This window comes from Geotrypetes seraphini, chromosome 1 (assembly GCF_902459505.1).
Source record: "Geotrypetes seraphini chromosome 1, aGeoSer1.1, whole genome shotgun sequence".
NCBI lineage: Eukaryota > Metazoa > Chordata > Amphibia > Gymnophiona > Dermophiidae > Geotrypetes > Geotrypetes seraphini.
In genome coordinates, this window is record NC_047084.1 from 388,879,590 (window position 1) to 388,902,508 (window position 22,919).

At 43.8% G+C, this 22,919-nt stretch overlaps 1 protein-coding gene across 5 annotated transcripts in view; it reads right to left on the reverse strand.

The window, feature by feature from the left end:
* Positions 1-22,919, reverse strand: part of NCBP1 (nuclear cap binding protein subunit 1) — a 397,555-nt gene that overhangs the window by 243,655 nt on the left and 130,981 nt on the right. For all 5 annotated transcript variants that reach the window (XM_033917013.1, XM_033917021.1, XM_033917038.1 and 2 more), the window contains 2 exons: positions 17,457-17,564; positions 1,160-1,281 (listed from right to left, as the gene is read on the reverse strand). In XM_033917013.1, the coding sequence (XP_033772904.1) occupies positions 1,160-1,281; positions 17,457-17,564 (230 nt within the window). The remainder of the gene's footprint in view (positions 1-1,159; positions 1,282-17,456; positions 17,565-22,919) is intronic.

The following is a 22,919-nucleotide window of genomic DNA, read 5'->3' on the forward strand; positions in this document are numbered from 1 at the left end:
CTCAGATGAACTGGGTACCAGAACACCCCAAAGGGGCGAAGGAGGCTATCACCCCTCATGCGCCACGCAGCACATGAAACACGGATGCGCCTCAGATAGCCATCTGCCACAAAGAGCGTATGAAGCCATAGTATCCTGCCCTGAGGAATCAATCCCAACTGTTTTTGAGCAAAAAAAATGTGTTTTGATGCAGATAAAAGCTTTTTATTTCAAAATAAGAAAACCACATTGGCCGCCATGGCAGCGATTTTTGCAGCAAAAACAGCCCAGGAAAGGCAAACCAAAAACTAAAAACTGCCGATTTTAGGATTTTTCAGGTGGGGGGGAACCAGGACAAACCACCAAATCTCCCAAAACGTAATTTGAAACTCCCCAAATCGATATGCCCGGCTGTCATGCTGTTTTCTGGGAGCTGCAAGATGGAAGCTGGAAAAGCTTACAGGGGGATCCTCTGCCTCAAGCAGCCTGGAACCTGGACTGCCTATTTCTTCTGACTGCCTCTCAGGCCCCATACACCAGCCGGAGACCTCTACCCCTTCCAGAACTCATGCAAGCTAAAGGGTGGAGGAATACAGTCAGCCCCGATCCTGAATAAACCACCACAGAGCCACACAGCCTGCACTCAAAACCATTAGTGGACGAACCTGGAGTGAGCTATACTCCCAAGGGAATGGTTCATGAGCTCCCAAACTGTGAATGTAGGCTGTTCAGGTGATATACTGCAAAGCAGCCAACCCCCTGGAAGCAGACTTTACCCCTTAACGTCTGTGATCTCCTGCAGCCAGAGCTTTCCTGCAAGGAGATAATCTGCAGCACAAAAAATAAATCACGCCGAGTAGCGGAAAAATACAGAAGATAAATCAAAATAAGCACAAGCAAAAATGACTAGCTCCTACTGTCTCGCTTGTAGGAAGACAAATGAAAGTTGGAGGGTAGTCTAAAGGTAAGAGAGGAGGAGCAAACTATATAAATGAAGCTTCCTACAAGAGAGATCTCGCAAGATGGGATTCACTACTCGAGAGTTCAGGAATAGAGTGAGGTTCTACAAGAACTAATATTTCTTTAATAGAAATCTGTGGTCAGTTAGGTAAAATTGGTCACATACAACTCTGAAACAGCAATATATATATAAAAAAATATATATACAGTATATACTTACTTCAGAAAGTTTTCAATTTGTGATAAAATGCGATCCATTTCAACATCTTTCTTTTCATACAGCTCCTTTCCTACCCATGGCAGAGAGGAAAGAACAGCAAACACATACCAGTCACAACGGACCTACAAGCAAGAAGAAAAGTGTGAGTGATGTAATCTTTCTATCACCTTTCTGCACAGCAAAGAGTGCACAATTAAATTTGCACAAAGACCGATTTTATATGTTCTACTTCTAGTGAAGGAAAACATACATGTTCGTCACTAATAAAATAAAAGCAAAACTTCATTTTACCACATTCCTCTGTCTTAGGTTCAAACAATTTTTATTGATGCAAACAACATCAAATACAACATAAGGGCACCCCAAGGTGCATAATAAAACAATAATGCATCAAATAAAATAAAATAAGAAGCATATATATCTAAAATATAACAGCAAATTAACACAGAATCTTATTAATTTAAAATAAGAAAAAAATTTTAAAAAATTAAAAAATCATTCAACCCTCCCCCCCACCAAATCCTCACTTATTCTATACATGATAATATGTTCGAACCTATTCAATACCCCCCACCTCCCCTCTCCAAACCCCCCCTACCCAATGGTACTCTATATTTCACCTCACTAGAACACACCAATACAATCTAGGACACCCATCTTAAGACCGCACTATGGCCTTTGGGATGTAAGGTTTGCAGATAAGGCTCCCATATATGCATGAACAACATCTTTCACTTGTTAGGCCTTCCAGCATCTCTCGCCTCCCAGATGGCCAACTGATGTAACTGATTCCGTCAATGCCAAAACTTTTGGGATCAGGTACTGTCCAATATTGAAGAATACATTTCTTGGCCAATAAACTCATCTTCCTACAAAGCACCCGATGCCCCCTAGGCAAATGACTAAAAGCCTCTGGCAAATCCAAAATAAAATGGGTCGAAAAACTACATAATGATCTTCCAATTATTTTTGACATATAAGATATTATTTGTTTCCAAAAATTTTGGATAATGGGACAAGTCTAAAATGCATGTCCCAAAGTATGATCCCCTATCCCATATTTATGACACAATGGTGTAGGGAGACCTCCACTATAATATAATTGTTTGCGAGTGTAATAAGATCACCCTATAGTATGTTTCTCTTAACTATGTACACGGGGTCACCCCAGGTGTCGCCCTTAAGGTTCGGGCTATATCCCAATGTTCCAAATTAAGCTGTAGTTCTCTTTCCCATTTATCCCTAATGTTCCTGTAGTTCTTTCCAGGTTGCAACTTTTGCAAACTAGCATGTATACAAGATACCAAAAGAGACACCCCCTCCTCCCGAGTAAACAACTCCCGTAATTTAGCCCCCATATGCAATTGCAATTGTGCTCTGTTGAGGGATCCCACATAGTGCTCCACTTGAAAACATGCAAACTGTGCACTTCAGGTCTTCCTCACCTTAGCTAACAATTCTGCATGGGTCAACAGCTTCCCTTCATCCCCCAATATGTGTTCCAAACTTAAAACTCCTCTTGCTCCCCATAACCGATACTCTCTAGTGTCCCTTCCCGGAGGAAAGGCCGGATTATCTTGCAAAGGCAAAAGATCTGAGACCAACAGATCGCCTCCCAAGGCATGCACAAGCCATTGCCATGCCGCTTGTAATGTATTAAATAATAAACTTGAACGAATAGAAGAGGGCAATGCCGTTCGGGAACTATGAAGTAACGCAAGCACATTATAAGGAGCAAAAAACTCCCGTTCCATCTGGTCATATTCACCCAATCTCACAAATGGCGAAGCAGACACGCATAATTATAAATTTGCATATCTGTTAATCCTAACCCCTCCCCCCCTTTTCCAATTCCCAAACAAATGAGTCAACTGTAATTTAGGTTCCTTGGCCATCCAACAGAAACAAGAAACCTTTTTATAAAAGATGTTTAAATCCTTCTTTAGCAAACAAAATGGCAAAGTCTGCAACACATACAACCATTTGGGAAAGATAAACAACTTAACCAAGCAGATCCGTCCCATCAAAGAAAGGGGTAATGTCTTCCAAGTATCCAACAAAAGTTCCATCTTTTGTTGAAGTTTATCCACATTAAGGCGATATAATTGAGAAGTCAACATAGTCATCACTATCCCCAAATACACAAACTGCCCTTGCGCCCAAGTCAAAGGAAACTCCGTCCCCCATAAGGCCTGAACCTCTACAGAGGATGCCAACGCCTCCGATTTATCTAAATTTAATCGGAAACCTGCATAATCACCATATTCTTTAATTAATTTCAATAAAGTCTTTAAGGAAGAGAAAGGATCCGTAAGGTGTACTAAAATATCATCTGCAAAAGCCGATAACTTAAAAGTAGTATTTCCGATGTCAATCCCTCTTATAGATAGCATTGCATATATGTCCCTAATAAGAGGGTCTAGAGTAAGCACAAATAATAATGGTGATAATGGACATCCCTGTCTCATCCCCCTGTAAATCATGAACTTATCCATTTCAAAATCCTTCAACACCAATTTTGCCTGTGAAAGAGAATACAAAGCTCGCACCGCAGATACAAAAAATGCCATCAAAACCTTGGGACCCATTTTATTTTTAAGCTAGAAAAAGTATACACTGATCCAAAAAACATTCCTGAAGCTGCTGAGTGTTAGCTCTCAACAATTTGCTTATGCTTACTCCTGTAGGGAAAATGCTCTATGAGTCTAGGACAGTGTTTCTCAACCTTTTCAAGCCAAGTACCCCCTAGCCTAACAAATACCAATCGAGTACCCCTGCCCAAACTCCACCCCAAACTCCGCCCCTGACTCCACCCCCATAATACTAATTGTATTGCAATTTCTTCTATCCATTTTTCATATACATACAATATAATCTTATTAATACATAATGGTATCCACAAAATTTTTAAAAAACACAAAACACACTGTACGCAGAGAAAGCACAGTTACTTACCATAACAGGTGTTATCCTGGGACAGGAGGCAGATATTCTCACACATGGGTGACGTCACCAACAGAGCCCCGGTACAGACCCTTGAAAGTGAATCGCAACTTTAAGTTTTAGAAAGTTCGCGATCAGCCTGCACTACACATGTGTGAATGCCTTTCCGCCTGATGTAAATGCGCGGTCCCTCAGTTAAGATAAGTCAGCTAAGAAGCCAACCAGGGGAGGTGGGTGGGTTGTGAGAATATCTGCCTGCTGTCCCTGGATAACACCTGTTAAGGTAAGTAACTGTGCTTTATCCCAGGTCAAGAAAAGCTGCAGAGATAGTGAGTTTAATCTTAAAGGTTAGTAGAAGTATTTTGTCAGTTGTCCAGTGAGATATGGGGAGCCAATGGGCTTCACGGAGTAGAGGGGTAACATGATCGTATTTCCTTGCCTTATATATAGTTTGATGGCTGTATTTTGAATGAGTTATAGTCTGTGAGTTTCTTTCTGTGTTATGCCGTGGTATAAAGAGTTGCAACAGTCGATGGCGAGAGAATGGATCTGAATTTGAACATAGGAATGATTAAGAAGAGAAGTTATGGAACGTATTAGCCTCAATTTATAGAAAACCAAGTGCTGATTTCATCTAGTTTGGCACTGATTTCCTGGATTTCACCAGCTTGTGTTGGGTCGATAGGATGCAAACGTCGAATATCGCCAGCATATGCATAAGTGGTAAAGCTGATGCCAAAGTAAGTAAAGGGACTAAAAAGATATTAAAGAGTAGAGGGGATAATATAGAACCATGCGGTACTCAAAGTTTTGTGAGATTGGATCAGAAATTGATTTATTGAAATTTACTTTAAAGTTTCGATCAATGACATAAGATGAGAACCAGTTAAGTGCAGAGCCGGAAGACTCTACTGGTTTGGCGGCGATTGAGGAGAATGGCATGATCGATTGTGTTAAAGGCTGCTGTTAAGTCGAGGGATATTAAAAGAACTAGAAACATAGAAACATGATAGCAGATAAAGGCCAAATGGCTCATCTAGTCTGCCCATTCACAGTAACCATTATTTCTTTCTCTCTCCGACAGATCCCACATGCCTATCCCAGGCCCTTTTGAATTCAGGCACAGTCTCTGTCTCTACCACCTCTTCTGGGAAACTGTTCCATGCCATCTACCATCCTTTCTGTAAAAAAGTATTTCCTTAGATTACTCCAGAGCCTATCACCTCTTAACTTCATCCTATGCCCTTTCATTACAGAGTTTCTTTTCAAATGAAAGACTCGACTCATGCGCATTTACATTACGTAGGTATTTAAACGTCTATCATATCTTCCCTCTCCTGCCTTTCCTCCAAAGTATAAAGATTGAGATGGCGGAAATGTGGGGAAACCGAAAGCTGCGAGAGTAAAGGCTAAGGGCAAAGCAGAAGCACAGGGAACAGGAGAACTGCCCGAAATTCAAGGGGAGGCGGCCCAGGTAAATACGGAGGTGGAGGAAAAACGACGGGACCTGCGGTGCCTATACGCCAATGCAAGAAGCCTCATGGCCAAGATGGGTGAACTAGAGGTCGTAGCCAAGGGGGAGGACCTGGATATAATTGGAATTACAGAAACATGGTGGGCAGAGGAGAATCAATGGGATGTGGCGCTGCCAGGGTACAAGCTCTACAGGAGGGACAGGACCCACAAGAAGGGGGGAGGCATAGCACTATATATAAAGGACTCCATCTACTCGGTCGGGATGGATATGGCAAAGAAGGCAGAGGGGCTGGAATCGCTTTGGGTCAAATTGCCGGGAAACAAGGGTACAGGCATAAAACTGGGGCTGTACTATCGCCCACCTGGTACGCCGGAGGAAATCGGACACGACTTGGAAGCTGAACTGAGACAAGAATGCAGGACTGGAAGTGTAACAGTGATGGGGGACTTCAACTACCCGGGGATTGACTGGAGTACGGGTCACTCCAACTGCACTAAGGAAACAGGATTTGTAGAAGCTGTGAGGGACTGCTTCATGGAGCAACTAGTCAAGGAACCGACGCGAGGGAGTGCTACTCTTGACCTCATCTTAAACGGATTAGGGGGGCCTGCAAGAGGGGTAGAAGTGGGAGGACCACTAGGCAACAGTGACCACAATGCGATCCGATTCACATTAGAAAGGGGGACACCCACAGTAAAGAGGACCGCAACAACTGCGCTCAACTTCAGGAAAGGGAACTATGTTGCTATGAGGGAAATGGTGGGGAGGAAGCTCAAAAACATCCTTAGGATGGAGACTGTAGGAAGCGCCTGGACCCTATTCAGGGACACCCTGCAGGAAGCACAAAGAATGTACGTCCCAAGTTTCAGAAAAGGCGGCAAAAACAAGCGGTCAAAGGACCCGGTTTGGATCTCAACAGAAGTAAAGAGGGCAATAAACGACAAGAAAGTGTCCTTCCGGAGATGGAAAAAGGACCCAACGGAGGAAAATCACCAGGCGCACAGGAAATGCCAAAAGGAATGCCACCGAGAGGTTAGAAAAGCAAAAGGGAAATATGAAGAGGGGTTGGCCAGGGAGGTGAAAAACTTCAAGGCATTCTTCAGTTACGTAAAGGGGAAGCGACCAGCGAGAGAGGAGGTGGGGCCGTTGGACGATGGGGATAGGAAGGGAGTGATCAAGGAGGATAAAGAGGTAGCTGAGAGGTTGAACACATTCTTCTCATCGGTTTTCACGAGAGAAGACACATCTAATATACCAGACTCAGAGGAGCTCATGAGTGGGGAACAGGCTGAAAAATTAGAACACATAGAGGTAAGTAAGGAGGATGTCCTCAAGCAGATAGACAGGTTAAAATGCGGCAAATCGCCGGGCCCGGACGGGATCCACCCAAGGGTTCTGAAAGAACTAAGACAAGAAATAGCGGGCACAATCCAGCATGTTTGCAACCTATCCTTGAAAACTGGAGAGGTACCAGAGGACTGGAAATTGGCGAATGTCACACCTATCTTCAAGAAGGGATCGAGGGGTGACCCCGGAAACTACAGGCCGGTGAGCCTGACTTCAATTATAGGGAAGATGGTGGAAGCTATGATCAAGGATGGTATTTGCGAGCATATCGAGAGATATGGCCTACTGAGAACAAGCCAGCATGGATTCTGTAAGGGAAGGTCATGCTTAACGAACCTTCTGTACTTCTTTGAGGGAATAAGCAGTCGGGTGGACAATGGGGAACCTATAGACATCATTTACCTTGATTTTCAAAAGGCTTTCGACAAGGTGCCACATGAAAGGCTGCTTAGGAAACTGTGGAACCACGGGGTGGGAGGGGATGTGCACAGATGGATCGGGCACTGGTTGTCGGGTAGACTGCAGAGGGTCGGAGTAAAGGGACAATACTCTGACTGGCAGGGAGTTACAAGCGGTGTGCCACAGGGATCGGTGCTAGGGCCGTTACTCTTCAACATATTTATCAATGACCTGGAAAAAGAGGCAAAGTGCGAGGTTATAAAATTTGCAGACGATACCAAACTGTGCGGCAGAGTTAGGTCTAGGGAGGAGTGTGAGGACCTGCAAAGGGACCTGGACAAGCTGGAAGACTGGGCAAACAAATGGCAAATGCGCTTTAATGTGGAAAAATGCAAGGTCATGCATATAGGGAAAAAGAACCCGTTGTTCAAATACAAATTGGGGGGGGCATTATTGGGAGACAGCAGTCTTGAGAGAGACCTGGGTGTGCTGGTGGATGCATCACTGAAGCCATCTGCACAGTGCGCAGCAGCCTCGAAAAAAGCCAACAGGATGCTGGGCATCATAAAGAGGGGCATAACAACCAGGACGAAGGAAGTCATCATGCCATTGTATCGAGCTATGGTGCGTCCACATCTGGAATACTGCGTTCAATATTGGTCGCCGTACCTCAAGAAGGACATGGCAGTGCTTGAGAGAGTCCAAAGGAGAGCAACGAAACTGGTAAGAGGGCTGGAACACTGCCCATACGCCGAGAGGTTGGATAGGCTGGGGCTCTTCTCTCTGGAAAAAAGGAGGCTCAGGGGAGATATGATAGAGACCTTCAAGATCATGAGGGGCATAGAGAGGGTGGATAGGGACAGATTCTTCAGGCTGAAGGGGTCAACAGGCACGAGGGGGCATTCGGAGAAACTGAAGGGAGATAGGTTCAGAACAAATGCAAGGAAGTTTTTCTTCACCCAAAGGGTCGTGGACACTTGGAATGCGCTACCGGAGGAAGTGATCAGGCAGAGTACGGTACAGGGATTCAAACAGGGATTGGACGGATTCCTGAAGGATAGGGGGATCATGGGATACTGAGAGAGGTGCTGGGATGTAACACAGGTATAGAAAGCAAACCAAGTAATAAGTATAGAAATCCAACCAGGTCGTGCATGTGCAAGACCAGAGGGTTAGGACTTCGATGGGAAGATAAGACTCAATGGGAAACCAAGGTGGCAAGGAGGCCCCTTCTGGTGACTTAGACAGGCCGTGACCTGTTCGGGCCGCCGCGGGAGCGGACTGCTGGGCAAGATGGACCTGTGGTCTGACCCAGCGGAGGCACTGCTTATGTTCTTAGATCTTTAAGTCTTTCCCCATATGCCTTATCACAAAGACCACATACCATTTTAGTAGCCTTCCTCTGGACTGACTCCATCTTTTTTATATCTTTTTGAAGGTGCGGCCTCCAGAATTGTACCCAATTCTAAATGAGGTCTCACCAGAGTCTTATACAGGGGCATCAATACCTCCTTTTTCCTACTGGCCATACCTCTCCCTAGGCAATCTAGCATCCTTCTAGCTTTCGCTGTCACCTTTTCAACCTGTTTAGCCACCTTAAAATTATCACATATAATCACACCCAAGTCCCGCTCTTCTGTTGTGCGCATAAGATCTTCACCATAAACTGTACTGTTCTCTTGGGCTTTTGCAGTCCAAATGCATAACCTTGCATTCCTTAACATTAAATTTTAGTTGCCAAATTTCAGACCATTCTTCAAGCTTCATCAGGTCTTTCTTCATGTTATTTACACCATCCGGCGTGTCTACTCTATTGCAGATTTTGGTATCATCCACAAAGAGGCAAATTTTACCCAACAACCCTTCAGCAATATCGATTTGTGATGATCGCAGTAGTAAAGTATGTTTGTGGTTAGGCCAATTAAAGAGAGTTCCGTGAAATGATTGATGCGAAAACCCATTTGGTTTGGTATCAAGAAAGTCTGAAAGTTGGTTAAATATGATTTTTTCCCATGAGTTTAGCGGTGAACGGGTTAGCTATTGGACAGTAGCTGGAATGTTGATCATCTGGTTGGTGCCTAAAGGGACTTATATGGTACTTAAGACTTGAGATATAGTGCTGAAAGGCACTTGCAGGACACTGATAAGAGGTGAGATAAGCACGTGCTGAAGTGTTGTTGATTGCCATTTCCTCTAATTCTGAATGTATTTATTATTTTGTAGTATGAGAAAGACAAAAAACGTAATGCAGTACTGATGATACAAGATATATGTTTAGAATCTAGTCCTTCATGCGATACCAGCAGATAAACTGCATACACGAGGAGAAGGGTCGGCACACCCTTAGCTGATAATGAAGCAGATGACTAGTAGAAGTAGGAGGAGCAGGAATACTCTGCATGCTGATGTTAGGTCAAAGGGTAGCACCCTGTACTGGAGATGATGTGTTCCTATCTAAAAGCAGAGGTAGTCCCTGTGGGCTGGGAAAATGTAGATATTCATTCTTTGATATCCAGTCATTCTGCTCTAATTAGGGGAGAGAGTGCCTTAGGTCAGCATGCGAAACTTAAATACTGGTTGAGGGCTCGAAAGTCGAGGATTGGGCACAGTCCTCTGGTCTTCTTTAGTATGAGGAAAGATTTGGAGTAGAACCCCCAGCCCCTCTGCTGAGGAGATATTGGTTTGATACAGTCAGTTGCAGAAGACCAAAGAGTTCTTGTTGAAGAAGAGAGGTTTGCTGAAAATTGAAAGAGTACTTTCTTGGAGGCCTGTGCGGAGGTATTTTGTGAAAATGAAGAATAGTCATCATTTAAGACCAGCAAGGTTCAATTGTTGGTAGTGATTGATGTTGATGAATGAGTCATATGACCCTCGACGGGATGAGAAGGAGGGTGGAATGCCAATACTGTGGATAAGAAAGTAATAGAAGCAATGGCAGTTCAGTGGATTCCTGGAGGTGAGGACGCCTTTGTCAACCAGATTGTCAAGTAGGGGAGCAGATTAACTCTTACAGAGTGGAGTGGTGCAGGCACAATGACTAAATAGTGCACAAGTTTGTACGTTGATTCCAGGCCAAACAATAAATTCTCTATGTAGAAGGTGAGTTGGCCTCTTCAGAAAGTAAAAGTATTGCGTGTGGCTTTCATGAGACTTGGAGAACACTGCTACTGGTTGTGCTCCTGGAAGTATATGGTTATTTATTTTTTAATAAGTATAAGTATATGTGAAGAATATGGAGCTTGAGGTTTATATAAGAATATATAAGAATGGTACCCCTCAATAGTGTTGATGTCAGAAATTGATGAAGAACGCTCCTTGTTTAAATGGAGTTCGTGTGAAGGTAAAGTATATACTTAGTTCACCCCAGTCAAGCTGATCAGAATAAGTGGTAGAGAGTGAGTGAACCAATGGATATAGATGGAGGTTGATTAGGTATTGTAGAGTGCACCAAGTAGTTGAGTGAATTTTTATTAAGTACGAGTTTGAGATGTTTGAGAGTGTTGGCTTCTAGGGCGTTTTGGAGCCAGAGTTGTGGAAGACGTTGATGGCATAGTGTTAACGCCTTTTAAATTATGTAGTTCAGTGTTTTTCAACCTTTTTACACCCGTGGACCGGCAGAAATAAAAAATTTATTTTGTGGACCGGCAAACTACTAGGACTAAAATTTAAAAACCCCGTTTCCGCCCCATCTCCGCGAGCTCGGTCCCCTCAAATCATCTGATCCCATCCACACAAGCCTCAGTTATGATTTTATATTGAATGTATTTTATTAAAGTATAAAAAGAAACAATATTCTGTACAATTGTCATTTTATAACTACAAATAATACAGAGCAAGGATCAACAAAACCCCTGTCTCCCCTCCCCTTCACATATATCCCCTCTACTATCAAGAAAACTGAACAAGCCAAATTATTACAGAATGCTACACAGAAATATCATGATAACAGAATACCAGGAATAGTGTTAGGGGAGTGCAACTAGGGCAACTGCCCCCTGGTCAGAGAGAGCCCTAAGCCACTGCCTGGGCTTTGCAGTCCCCAGTTATGTCTAACACCAGTTCTAGCAGGATATATATTTCAAATCCGATATATTCTAATCACAAAATAGAAATAAAATTATTTTTTCTACCTTTTATCGTCTCTGGTTTCTGCTTTCATCTTCTTTTCCTCTCTTCCTTCCAGCGTCTGCCCTCGCTGCCTCTTCAATCCAGCATCTTCCCCTTCCATCCACTGTCTGTCCTCTCCCCCTTTCATATGGTATCTGTCTTTTTTCTATGCCCCTCTCAACTTTCCATCCAGCCTGCGTCCCCTCTCTCCTTTTTATATGATTCATTCCAGCTTCACTGCTCTCTTCATTTTTATCCCTCCTACACCAGATCATCGTTGTCCGACTCTGCTTATTTTTCTGCTGACCCCTTCCTATCATCAATCTCTCTACTTTCTCATGCCTGTGTCTCCCCTTCCCCTCCTCTAATCTCTCTGCCAGCTGTTTCCTTCCTTTTTTCATTCTCCCTTCCCTCCTCCTCCTGTCCAGCAGTAACTCTCTTCCCTTCTTCCCCTCCCAGCAGCATCTCTCCTTCTCCCTCTCCAGTAGCAGCTGTCCCTTTTTTTCCCTTGCCCACAAGCTCCCTCCAGGTCCAGTAGCAGCTGTCCCTTTTTTTTCCTTTGCCCAGCAGCTTCCCAGACTCCTTTCCCTCCTCTCCTCCCAGCAGCATCTCTCCTTCTCCCTCTCCAGTAGCAGCTGTCCCTTTTTTCCCTTGCCCAGCAGCTTCCCAGACTCCTTTCCATCCTCCCCTCCCAGCAGTATCTCTCTTTCTCCTTCCCTCCAGGTCCAGTAGCAGCTGTCCCTTTTTTCCCTTACCCAGCAGCATCCCAGATTCCTTTCCCTCCTCCCCTCCTAGCAGCATCTTTCCTTCTCCCTCTCCAGTAGCAGCTGTCCCTGTTTCCCCTTGCCCAGCAGCTTCCCAGGCTCTAACAGTGGCTTTCTCCCCTCCCAGCAGCTCTCCTTACTTCTCAGCGCAGTGATTCAGGAAGGCAGCCTCAGGTCCTTTGTTGGGTCGCACCGCCTCTGAGGAAAGAGGAAGTTGCATCATCAGAGGCAGCCGCGACTCAGCAAAAGCCCCGAGGCTGCCTTCATGAATCGCTGCGCTGGGAAGTAAAGGAGAGCTGCAGAGAGGGGAGAAAGCCACTGTCGGAGGCTCCCCAAGATCTCTCCGGCCCAGCGCAGACTTCAGATGTTGATCTTGCCGGCCCTGTGCGGACCGGCAAAAATTTCCTGTGGACCGGCACCAGTCCGTGGAACGGCGGTTGAAGAGCATGCGACTTGGAGGCTAAGGGAGAGGTTATACAGTGATCTTGCCTGGTGATCTTCTGCATAGTTTTTTCAATGTGATCACCAAAAGGTTTGTTTCCCATGCAATGGGAATTAGCAAGGCGGTACTGAAGAGCGAGTTCCAAGCCTGATTCACGAAGCCACGCTTGTTGTCTCATTGCAATTGGCAAGGCTGATGCTCTGGAAGTTACATCAAAAGCATCAAAGATTAATCTTCACATGAACGTCCTGGTCTCAAGGAGATCATGTGAAGTTTGCTGAAAGTCAGAAATCTGGTCTACATGAATTAATTGTTCAAATGACAGTAGTTGAACTAAGTGCTTAAAATAGAACGTCATATAGACAGCATAGTTGAGGATAAGGGCAGTAAGCATCGTATTTTGAAATAGCTTACGACCAAGCTTATCCAAAGTACGATTTCTCATACTTGGAGGTACAGTGGCACAACTGGTAGAACTGGACAACCTCTTCAACAAACAAATTCAACCAGAAAAAACTGATGTTGCAACTGTGGCCTATTAAAGCCAGGACATGATCGTACCCTGTAAAGGGAATCCAATTTTGGATGGAGCCACTGGGATATGCAAGGGATTCTCCCAGTTCTTTTTAACATGAAGTCCCTTATAAGGTCATAGACTGGGAGTTTAAACATTATCTTGGGAGCTGCTCAAAGTCAAGAGCATCAAAAAGTGCAGCTTTTGATTCTGGTTCAGACTCCATAGGCAGAGAAAGAGCTTGACTCCTTTGCCATAGCAAAGGAAAGGCTCTCCGGTGGTGATCTACATCTAAAGTGGAGGAGGAGATGTATTCGACAAAAGCCCACAGGCATCCAGTGCAGAATACTGTGTGTCAGAGAAATCCTGAAGGGATAGATTGGAGTCCTTCTGTTGTAAAACTGGAGATGTAAAAACAGTTCCTTCAAAAGAAGCATGATGCCATGCGGTGTGATGGTTACGGTGCCGATGATAGCATCGGGATGGACTCCTTAGTCTCCTTCAATGAGAGGTCCAGCCTCAATGAGGAGAAAGTGCTTTTATGATGGGACCTGGATCTGCGTTGAGGAGGCGACTGAGATGTGGTACCCTGAGGCCTCATAGAGCCGTGCTCGGGCTGGGTCAGTACCGGAGAAGTCAGTGCAGCAGTTGGCTTCGACTGGTCTCGAAGCATCACTGCTAGCTCCTGTTGAAGCAGCTCTCACAGTTGATCCTGATTGGTAGGATGTAGTACCATGGACAGTACCGATGGTACAAGGTGTCGAGGGGTTGGTGACCTCGATGTCGAGGCACGCCTCAGAGGTGACACCTCCTGTAATGATGGAGAATGAGACTGCTGTTGATGCTGTTTGGCATGTACCTTATCCGATGCTACAGATGTTTGGCGAGGTGAGGCATGGGAATTCTTCTTAACCTGTTTACTTGATGGTGTCGGCGTTGGTGGTACTGACTTCAACTCGGTGTCAACATTGGGCATAGCAACCATCTGTGATGAATCTTTAGGTCAAAAAAAATTTTATCCTGCTGCAGTTGTCGAGCCATTAAAGAACATTTTTATAACATTAAACAGCGTTATAAAAACAGGATCAAGGCACTGAAGACACCAACTGTGCAGATTAGTGACTGATATTGCCCTGTTGCACCGATAACATCTCTTGAAGCTGGTAGAAGACTTCGACTTCGAGGGAAAAACTGCCAATGCAAAATCAAAGGAATCAATTTTTCCTCCAATGGTCGAGTAAATTTGTGACTGATAAAGTTGATGCCACTGACTGGAAAACTGGCTGAAGGAAGGCTGAGGGCCCAAAAACAAAAAAGTAAATAATTTTGAAGACTGAGAAAATAAAGTAATATCAAAGAAAAATAAATTATGAAAATTGATAAAAGAAGGCACAAAAAAAAAAAAAGAGAGAGAGAAAAAGGTAGCACAATTGGACAGACTCTAACAACATACGTCTTAGCTCTGTGGAAAACTAAGAATTAATGGTTCTGCAAGCTGACTTCGGGAGGGAAAGAACTCGCGCGTGCACAGTTCGGGCAGTCTTGAAACTTCTAGGAAGTTAAAGTGATAGTACACTTTTGCATTGTCTGGACCAGGATATGTGAATGATGTCACCCATCTGTGAGAATATGCTGCCTGCTTGTACATACATACATACATACATACAACCATACAATGCTAAAACACAGTCCGTGTCAGGTCACACTATTCACTGAACAAATATAGATTTTCTTTGATGAATACATAACCAAGAAGTAGATCAAGTTTATTCATGTATTTGATTAAACGCTTATCCTAAGATACTAAGCGTTGTACAATAATAATAAAAACTTTTATAGACAGACAAAAAAGTCAGACAATTTTTCTTACTTAACTATTAAGACCACGGTGGTACAGTAGGAGGGGGGGGGGGGGGGGGAGAGAAGAACTACAATATTTATCGAGAAAAGATACATAAAAGAGAAGTACATTAGGGTAGGGAAAAGTTAACAGATTTGCTGGACTAAATCAAATAGTCAATTAAAGGCATCTTTAAAAAGAAAACATTTTAAATTACTTTTAAACTTCTGTATATTTTGTTCGGATCTTATATATATATATAGGAAGAGAATTCCAAATCATAGGGGCAGTCAAAAGAAAAGCAGTCCGATTTATTAATACCAATCACACGACATGGCCACGTTTTGCCCACAGGCTGCATGAGTAATGACTGCAGGGGAAAGCATCACAAAATAAACCCCTGCTAATCAGCACTTCTTTGTTAACACAGAAAGTCAAGACTTCACGTTTAAAATGGCAGAATTGTAGGCAAAACGAGGCCATGTCATGTGATTGGTATTAATATATCAGACTTCTTTTCATTTGGACTGATCTACTTCTTGGTTGTGTGTACAACTTGTGGCAGATCCTTGCCTCTTATTTGTGCAATTTTCCTTGTAGGAAATTTGTTAGCAACAAGACTTGACTTTCAGTACAAATTCTGTGTCAAAACCATTAGATCAATTTGTAGAAATTTTTTTTAATGTAAACTGAGTGTCGAGCACCTTTTGGTTGAAAACCCGGTCTATAAAATTAAGTTTTAGTTTAGTTTATAAAATCAAAGGCTTGAGAAGTTAAGTCATATATTCAAGATACTTCATATATATTTCAAATAACGGAGGAAAGAAATTATAAATCAGACACTATGCTACTGTTATTCTAGATGCTATTTTCTTATATACCTGTGATCCCCAAGATGCAGCTAGTCAAGTTATTCGATGAGCTCTTGATCAGAGATCCCAGCTTGGGTATCGCTCTAATACAATTTTTTTATGAGCCTACAGAATTGGTATTGAGAAAGAATTCCAGAGATGTGTCTGGATGATCAGCCAATGATGTGACAAAAGATGCCACAAAAATATGATATGGATTAGAACAGTGTTCTTCAACCTTTTGACACCTATGGACCGGCGGAAATAAAATAATTATTTTGTGGACCGGCACTGGTCCGGAAGTTGAAGAACACTGGGCTAAATCGTGCCCATCTCCACCTAATATCCGCCCCAGACCCCGCCCCCATGATAGTACTAATTGTAACACCATTTTTTCTATCCATTTTTCATATATCCATTTCATATATACACACACATACAACATAATAGTATTAACAACACATAATAGTCAACCACAAAATTAAAATATACAAAGCACACTGTATGCTTTTCAACATTTAATCCTACCAGAAAACAGATAATCCCATGCAAATGCAGGACCAAAAACTAAAAATATTAATATTCACAAAACAAACCCTAAAATGCAAACCCTAAGATGCAAGACTCTGCAAACACCCCAGAGAAAAACAAACAAATGCATTTCTTCCTGAACAGACAGTTAGGACAGACAGTTAGGGCAGATGTAAAATCACTAAATAAAAAAAATAAAAGCATTTCCCCTACCGTTGTTGTCTCTCTCCCTCCATGTGCCTTGCCTTCTGGTCTGCCCCCGGTGTTAGCTTCAGGCCAGTCCACAGTGCGATCAATGCAGTGCCTTCGGGCTGGTTCCCTGAGTGCTGCATTGCACAAAGCTATGGGAAGTGGCTCCTCGCACACCTCATCTGGAAGCCTTCCCCTGACGTTGCGACGTCAGAGAGAAGGCTTCTGGGTCAGGCGCATGCCGCGGGTAGGAGCCTTTTCCCATGGCTTTGTGCACTGCAGCACTCAGGGAGCCGGCCCGAAGACACCGCATTGATCGTACCAAGGACCAACGGCTACAGAACAATCTCTTGGGCCCGATGGAGGTACCGGTGCTAAGGACCGGCAGAAAATTTCTGCAGACCGACGGTTGAAGAACACTGGATTAGGGTGTCAGGTCAAAAGCGCGCCGGGACAAAGGCGTGCGCAGACAATTGAGTGCAGCGCGGAGGCGCGCGCCAAAGAAAATTACTGTTTTTAGGGCTACGACGGGGGGGGGGGTGTGGGGAGGAACCCCCCCACTTTACTTAATAGACATCGCGCCGCGTTGTGGGGGCGTTGTGGGGGGTTATAAACCCCCTCATTTTACTGAAAACTTCACTTTTTCCCTGTTTTCAGGGAAAAAGTTAAGTTTACAGTAAAACGTGGAGGGTTACAACCCCCCAAACCCCCTACAACGCCGGCGCCATCTCTATTAAGTAAACTGGGGGGGCTCCCCAACAAAAACCCCCGTCGGAGCCCCTAAAAACTGTAATTTTCTTCGGCGCGCGCCTCCGTCTTGCGCTCAGTTGTCGGCGCGCGCCTTTGTCTTTCGCGCGGTTGTCTATGAACCCTGGATTAGAATACTTGCTTACCTGTGGAACATCTTCCTCTTGAGTCACATTTACAAAATTTTCAAACATGGCTACCATAGAAGGTGCAGCTATCACATGGCAATTCACAAGGTCAGACAGAAAATGAATCTGTTGGATAAGCAAAAAGATTTAATTATCTTTTAGGTAAACTGCAAATAAAATAAGCCTTATAAGTATGGTTATAAATTAATATTCTAGAATTTTGCCTACGATTTTAAATTCATTTTTGGCAAAAGCTAAACTAATGAAAAACCATACAGAATTCCTCTTCACTGAAAAAGAGATTTAATATTTATGTCTATGTATGTGTCATTTATAGGTAAACTAAAAGCAGATTAAACATAAACATAACCACCCAAAAAAGCAAAGATGACTATTCATGCTTTAGAGAAATTATGTGAACAAATTACTGTATTTTTCGCTCTATAAGATACACTTTTTCCACTCATAAAGAGGGTGGAAAAGCGGGGGTGTCTTATGGAGCGAATACACCTCCACCCCCTGCTGCTGCTCGTCACACCCCCCACCCCCGCCACTGCTCACCGCCCTCTTACCCACTCACCGCCGCAGGAAATGAAGAGAAGGGACAGCGGCGTGCAATCGGGCCCACAAGTCTTGCCCCAACATGAGTTCTGAAGTCAGAGAGAAGGTCCGGGTCAGCCAATCACTGACCAGGACCTTATCTCCAACATCAAAAATGATGTCGGGGGAAGGCTTGTGGGCCCGATTGCACGCTTCAGTGTGGAAGGGAGGCAGACTTTGGTGCAGGAGGAAGGACAAAGGCTGGTAGGCAGTGAGGGGGAGGGGGCAAGAACTCGGAACATAGAAGGAAGGAGGGAGGGAATAGAAAGAGACAATTGTTGGAACTGAGGAAAGAAAGAAAAAGGGAAAAAGAAAGAAAGATCTAGTACAACCAGAAATCACCAGACAACAAAGGTAGGATTTCAATTTAGTGATCAAAATCTGTCTGCTGAGTATATTTGTCTATTTTTCTAGGGGGCTGGGTTCAGAGGCACAATTTAGTAAAGAATATTTTTGGGGGGGTTTTCCTCCTCTAAATCTAGAATGCATCTTATGGTCAGGTGCATCCTATGGAGCAAAAAATACAGTACAGATTAACACTTGTTAAATACTGATGAAAAGAAAGTTAAAAAATTAATAAATTTAACAGGAAAAATAAAAGATTAAGTTCTTATCTAGATAATAATCTTTCTGTTAATATACACAGGAGTCTGTACGTTATCAATCCGTGCTCACAAATTGTTACAGAAGGATGTCAATTGCATCTTTCATCTCTTCCTCCTTCACCAGTGGAGTATAGTGCCCTCTTCAGTTTATAGCAAAGCAATCAACCTCCATTAGAACAGAAGAAAAGAGAAGGAAGGGCATGGGGAACTTCTCCAGAGATAGTGTACATTTCTGTTTTGCTCTGTAACTCATGAAAAAACAATAATTAGCATGAACTTGCAACATAGGTGTATCAATGAACCAGCCTGCTGTATGCATACCACATAAGGAGCTCCAAAGCTCAACAAATTCATTAGTTTATTCATAATTTATTCATACATGTTCATCCAACTGTCAAAACAACAACTCCAGTTCTGGACCATAGAGTTGGTCAAGGCAGAAAGTAGGCAAATTGCAAAACTCACAGGGCTGGCCATATAGACTCCTGTATATAGTAAAAGAAAGATCATCATCCAGGTAAGAACCTAATATTTCATTATATTACATAAACACAGGAGTCTGTACATTAGGTGTCATACCAAAGCAATGTCAGATGTCTAGGGTGGGACAGATGACCCAAACACAGGACCCAAAAGAGTCATCCTCGCAAGCTGCCAGGACTACTCTGTAGAACCTTTTAAAGTGATGAAGAGTAAACTACCGTATTTTTCACCCCATAAGACGTACCTCACCATAAGACACACCCCAGATTTAGAGAAGGAAAACAAGAAAAAAAAGAACATTCTGAACCAAATTGTATACTAATATATATCCGACACCTTTAAATTCCATCCCAGCCCCCCAATCATCACTTTTACATACCCCCCAGCACCTTGAAATTCCATCCCAGCTCCCCAGCACCTTTAAATTCCGTCCCAACCCCCCATCAATTATCAATTTTGCATACCCCCAGCACCTTTAAATTCTGATCCAGCCCCTCTCAATCATCACTTGTACATACCCCCAGCACCTTTAAATTCCATCCCAACTGAGCACCTTTAAATTCCAACAACTCCCCCCAATCAATCATCACTTTGATATACCCCCCAACACCTTTAAATTCCATCCCAGCCCCCCGGCAGTACATTTAAATTGTGGAAGTCGGAAGGCTGCCTGCTGCTTGTCGGGGCCCGCAGAGCACAAGTGTGCTAATGCCTGGGCCCGCAAAACATCCTAATTGTGCCGGTTGCTGGTGCTTCGCTGGACTGCTGCCTACTGTTTACCGGCACGTCGAGGCCAGCAGCGCACAAGCGCGGTGCTGCATGGCCGCGCGCCACTTCTGAATGGCTGCCTCAGTTCTCGTGAGGAGCTAGCGAGAACTGAGGCAGCCATTCAGAAGTGGCGCACCCACGCAGCAGCACACTTGTGCGCCGCTGGCACCGAAGTGCCGGTACACAGCAGGCAGCAGTCCAGCGAAGCACCAGTGACTGGCACAATTAGGACATGTCGTGGGCCCAGGCATTAGCGCGCTTGTGCGCTGCAGGCCCCAACAAGCAGCAGGCAGCCGTCCACCGACCTCCAAAATTTAAAGGTACCGTTGGGGATGGGGGTGGTATCTTCACTTCATAAGATGCACCCTTATTTCCACCCATTTTTTTGGGGAAAAAGTTTGTCTTATGGAATGAAAAATAAGGTAAGTAGCTGCTCTACAGATTTCTTCAGATGGAACTGCCCAGGACTCGGACCATGAAGACACCACACTTCTGGTCGAATGAGCTTTCAGACAAATAGGTAGCTGTTTGCCTCAGTCAACATACATAAATGAAATTGCTATGCAAATCCATCTTGCAATAGAAGCCTTGGAAACTGGTCTGTCTCGCCTTGATTGACTGGTTAGAACAAAAAGATGATCAGAAAGTCAAGAATCGCTGGTCCTTTCCAGGTAGTGGAGTAAAACTCTGCGCACATTTAGCCTTTGCAATATCTTGTCTTGCTTAGTTGAAACCATAGGATGAAAAGCAGGCAAATGAACCTCTTGGTTAATATGAAAGACCGAGACAACCTTTGGTAGAAAGGAAGGGACCATGCGCAGTGAAACCCCAGCTTCTGTGATCCTGAGGAAAGGCTCTCTGAGGAAAGAGCCTGCAATTCTGAGATCTCTCTTGCTGAAATTTCCACCAGAAATACTGTTCTTTACCATGAGATCCAGAAGGAAGGGGGGGGGGGGGTAGGGCCCCTTAGAAAGACCTTACAAGATGATATTAAGATTCCAGGATGGAAAAGGCTGGCACAGTGCAGGCTGCAACCTGAATGAGATGCCAGCTATAGCTTTCTTCCTCAAGCTCGGAAGCACAAGAGGCCTGCCACCTGGAATTTGAGAGACACTACTGCTAGTCTTTTTTCTAGTTCAGCTAGTAAAGTGTCAGGATTTACCTAATCCTTGGCACACCAGAGCTGTAAAGCCTTTCAGGCCTTAGCATAAGCTGCAAATGTTGATGGCTTTTTTGCTTGAAGAGATGAAATGACTACCTCTAAATAACCTTTGCAAGTTAAGGCCGTGTGCTCAAGAGACATGCCATAAAACCAAAGCGCTCCAGGTTCTTCAAGGGAATTGGTTCCCGACTGAGAAGCTCCATATGAACCAGTAGCTTGATGCATCTGTCTTGTTGGAGACACATTAGATTGGCATACTAAGGCAGACGAGGCCAGTCTGGGGCTACCAGGATTACCAGCACAGGGTGATTTGGGAAACACATATAGAAGCCTCTCGTCTAACCAAGTCTCAACCAATGCATCCAACCCTGTGCTTCCCAGTTTGTCACTTCGGCTTTAGAAGCAGAATGAAAACCCACCTTTTTGATATAGTCTTCAATCCATAACCCTACACCCTACTGCCCACCAACCCAGCTAGCAGATTAACCGTTCCCCTTAACTGTATCCATGACATCTTGTTCGTCTGTCTTATCTGTTTAGATTGTAAACTCTTTCGAGCAGGGACTGTTGTCTTTGTGACTCTGTACAGCGCTGCATACGTCGTCTGGTAGTTGAAGGAGAATCCCTGTTGGGCCCCTCCTTGAAGACCCCCGGGACATGGCTACAGGACTTAAAAACAGGCCAAGCTTGATGTCAACATAACTTCATCTTTACAAGAACTCTGGAATAGAAATTGTTTCTGTACCTTATGTGGCAATTTCCTTCAACATCTGCTGATCGAGATAAGTAAGACATAGCACACAGCACAGATCTTATCACACAGCACAGAGCAGTGCCCAGTTGGAAAACAGAGACAAGGATGCAGGTGTAAGGCCTCCAACAGTGATTCCTGTATTTCCTATAATCCCTGGCCAAAGGTGAAACTATGGACAGCAGGCCAGGCATGAGGCCTAGGCACAGGATGCAAAGCTTGGACATCTGCGATAAGTGACAAGGTTGTCTTTCTGACATTTGCCCACTACAGATGGAATAAAAGCTTCTTTGGACATCAGATAACACAGTTAACATTTCAACAACAGTTGCCTTGGTCTATGAAACAACATGAGCACAAGATGACCTTCACGTATGCAAAACCATAGCACCTGGCAAGACAGGATGGGGGCCATTCTTGGAATTGGGCATAGGTCATGCACAGATAACCTCTGAAAAAGTCCCAAGCAGAAGGGTGTCACGGGTAGATAATCTTAGGTGGTCAAACCAATCTGATAACGACATACATAAATGGAAAATTGTTTTAAGGACAGATGTTAATGACCTTCACATCAATTAGGGATATAGCCAATTATATGTATCTGTAATCACAAAATTAATTTTGCCAATGATGCTAACAAATCAGACTAGCAACTGATCACTTATGATAATGCTAATAACCAATCAGAAACTTTTCAATAGATTGTAATGCAAGGCTAATAATATATCAATTCATATAAGATAAGGAAGAGCAGGCAGACAGGGTATTTTTCTGCATTTCTGTAGGGTGTAGAATATCTACTCTATTCCACTTTGAATGCTATAAATTTGTTCATCTACTCTCTATTTCAATATGCTGCCATTTACTTCATAATAAATCTGTACTTTTAAGCAACAGCATTCCTGGTGTGGTCTGAGTCAGTTTATGGTAAGGGTCTAAGCAGCCTGCCCTTTCCATAGTACTATAGAAATAATTAGTAGTAGTAGAAGCGATTCGCCTTTGCGCTCTTGGTTGAAGCTATCAAGTTTATCGCCAGTCTTCCCTAGTGTTGCACAATGAGGTTGAATGCTCTTTGGACAGTGACCACTCCCCTGAGTCTGGAGTCTGTCGGC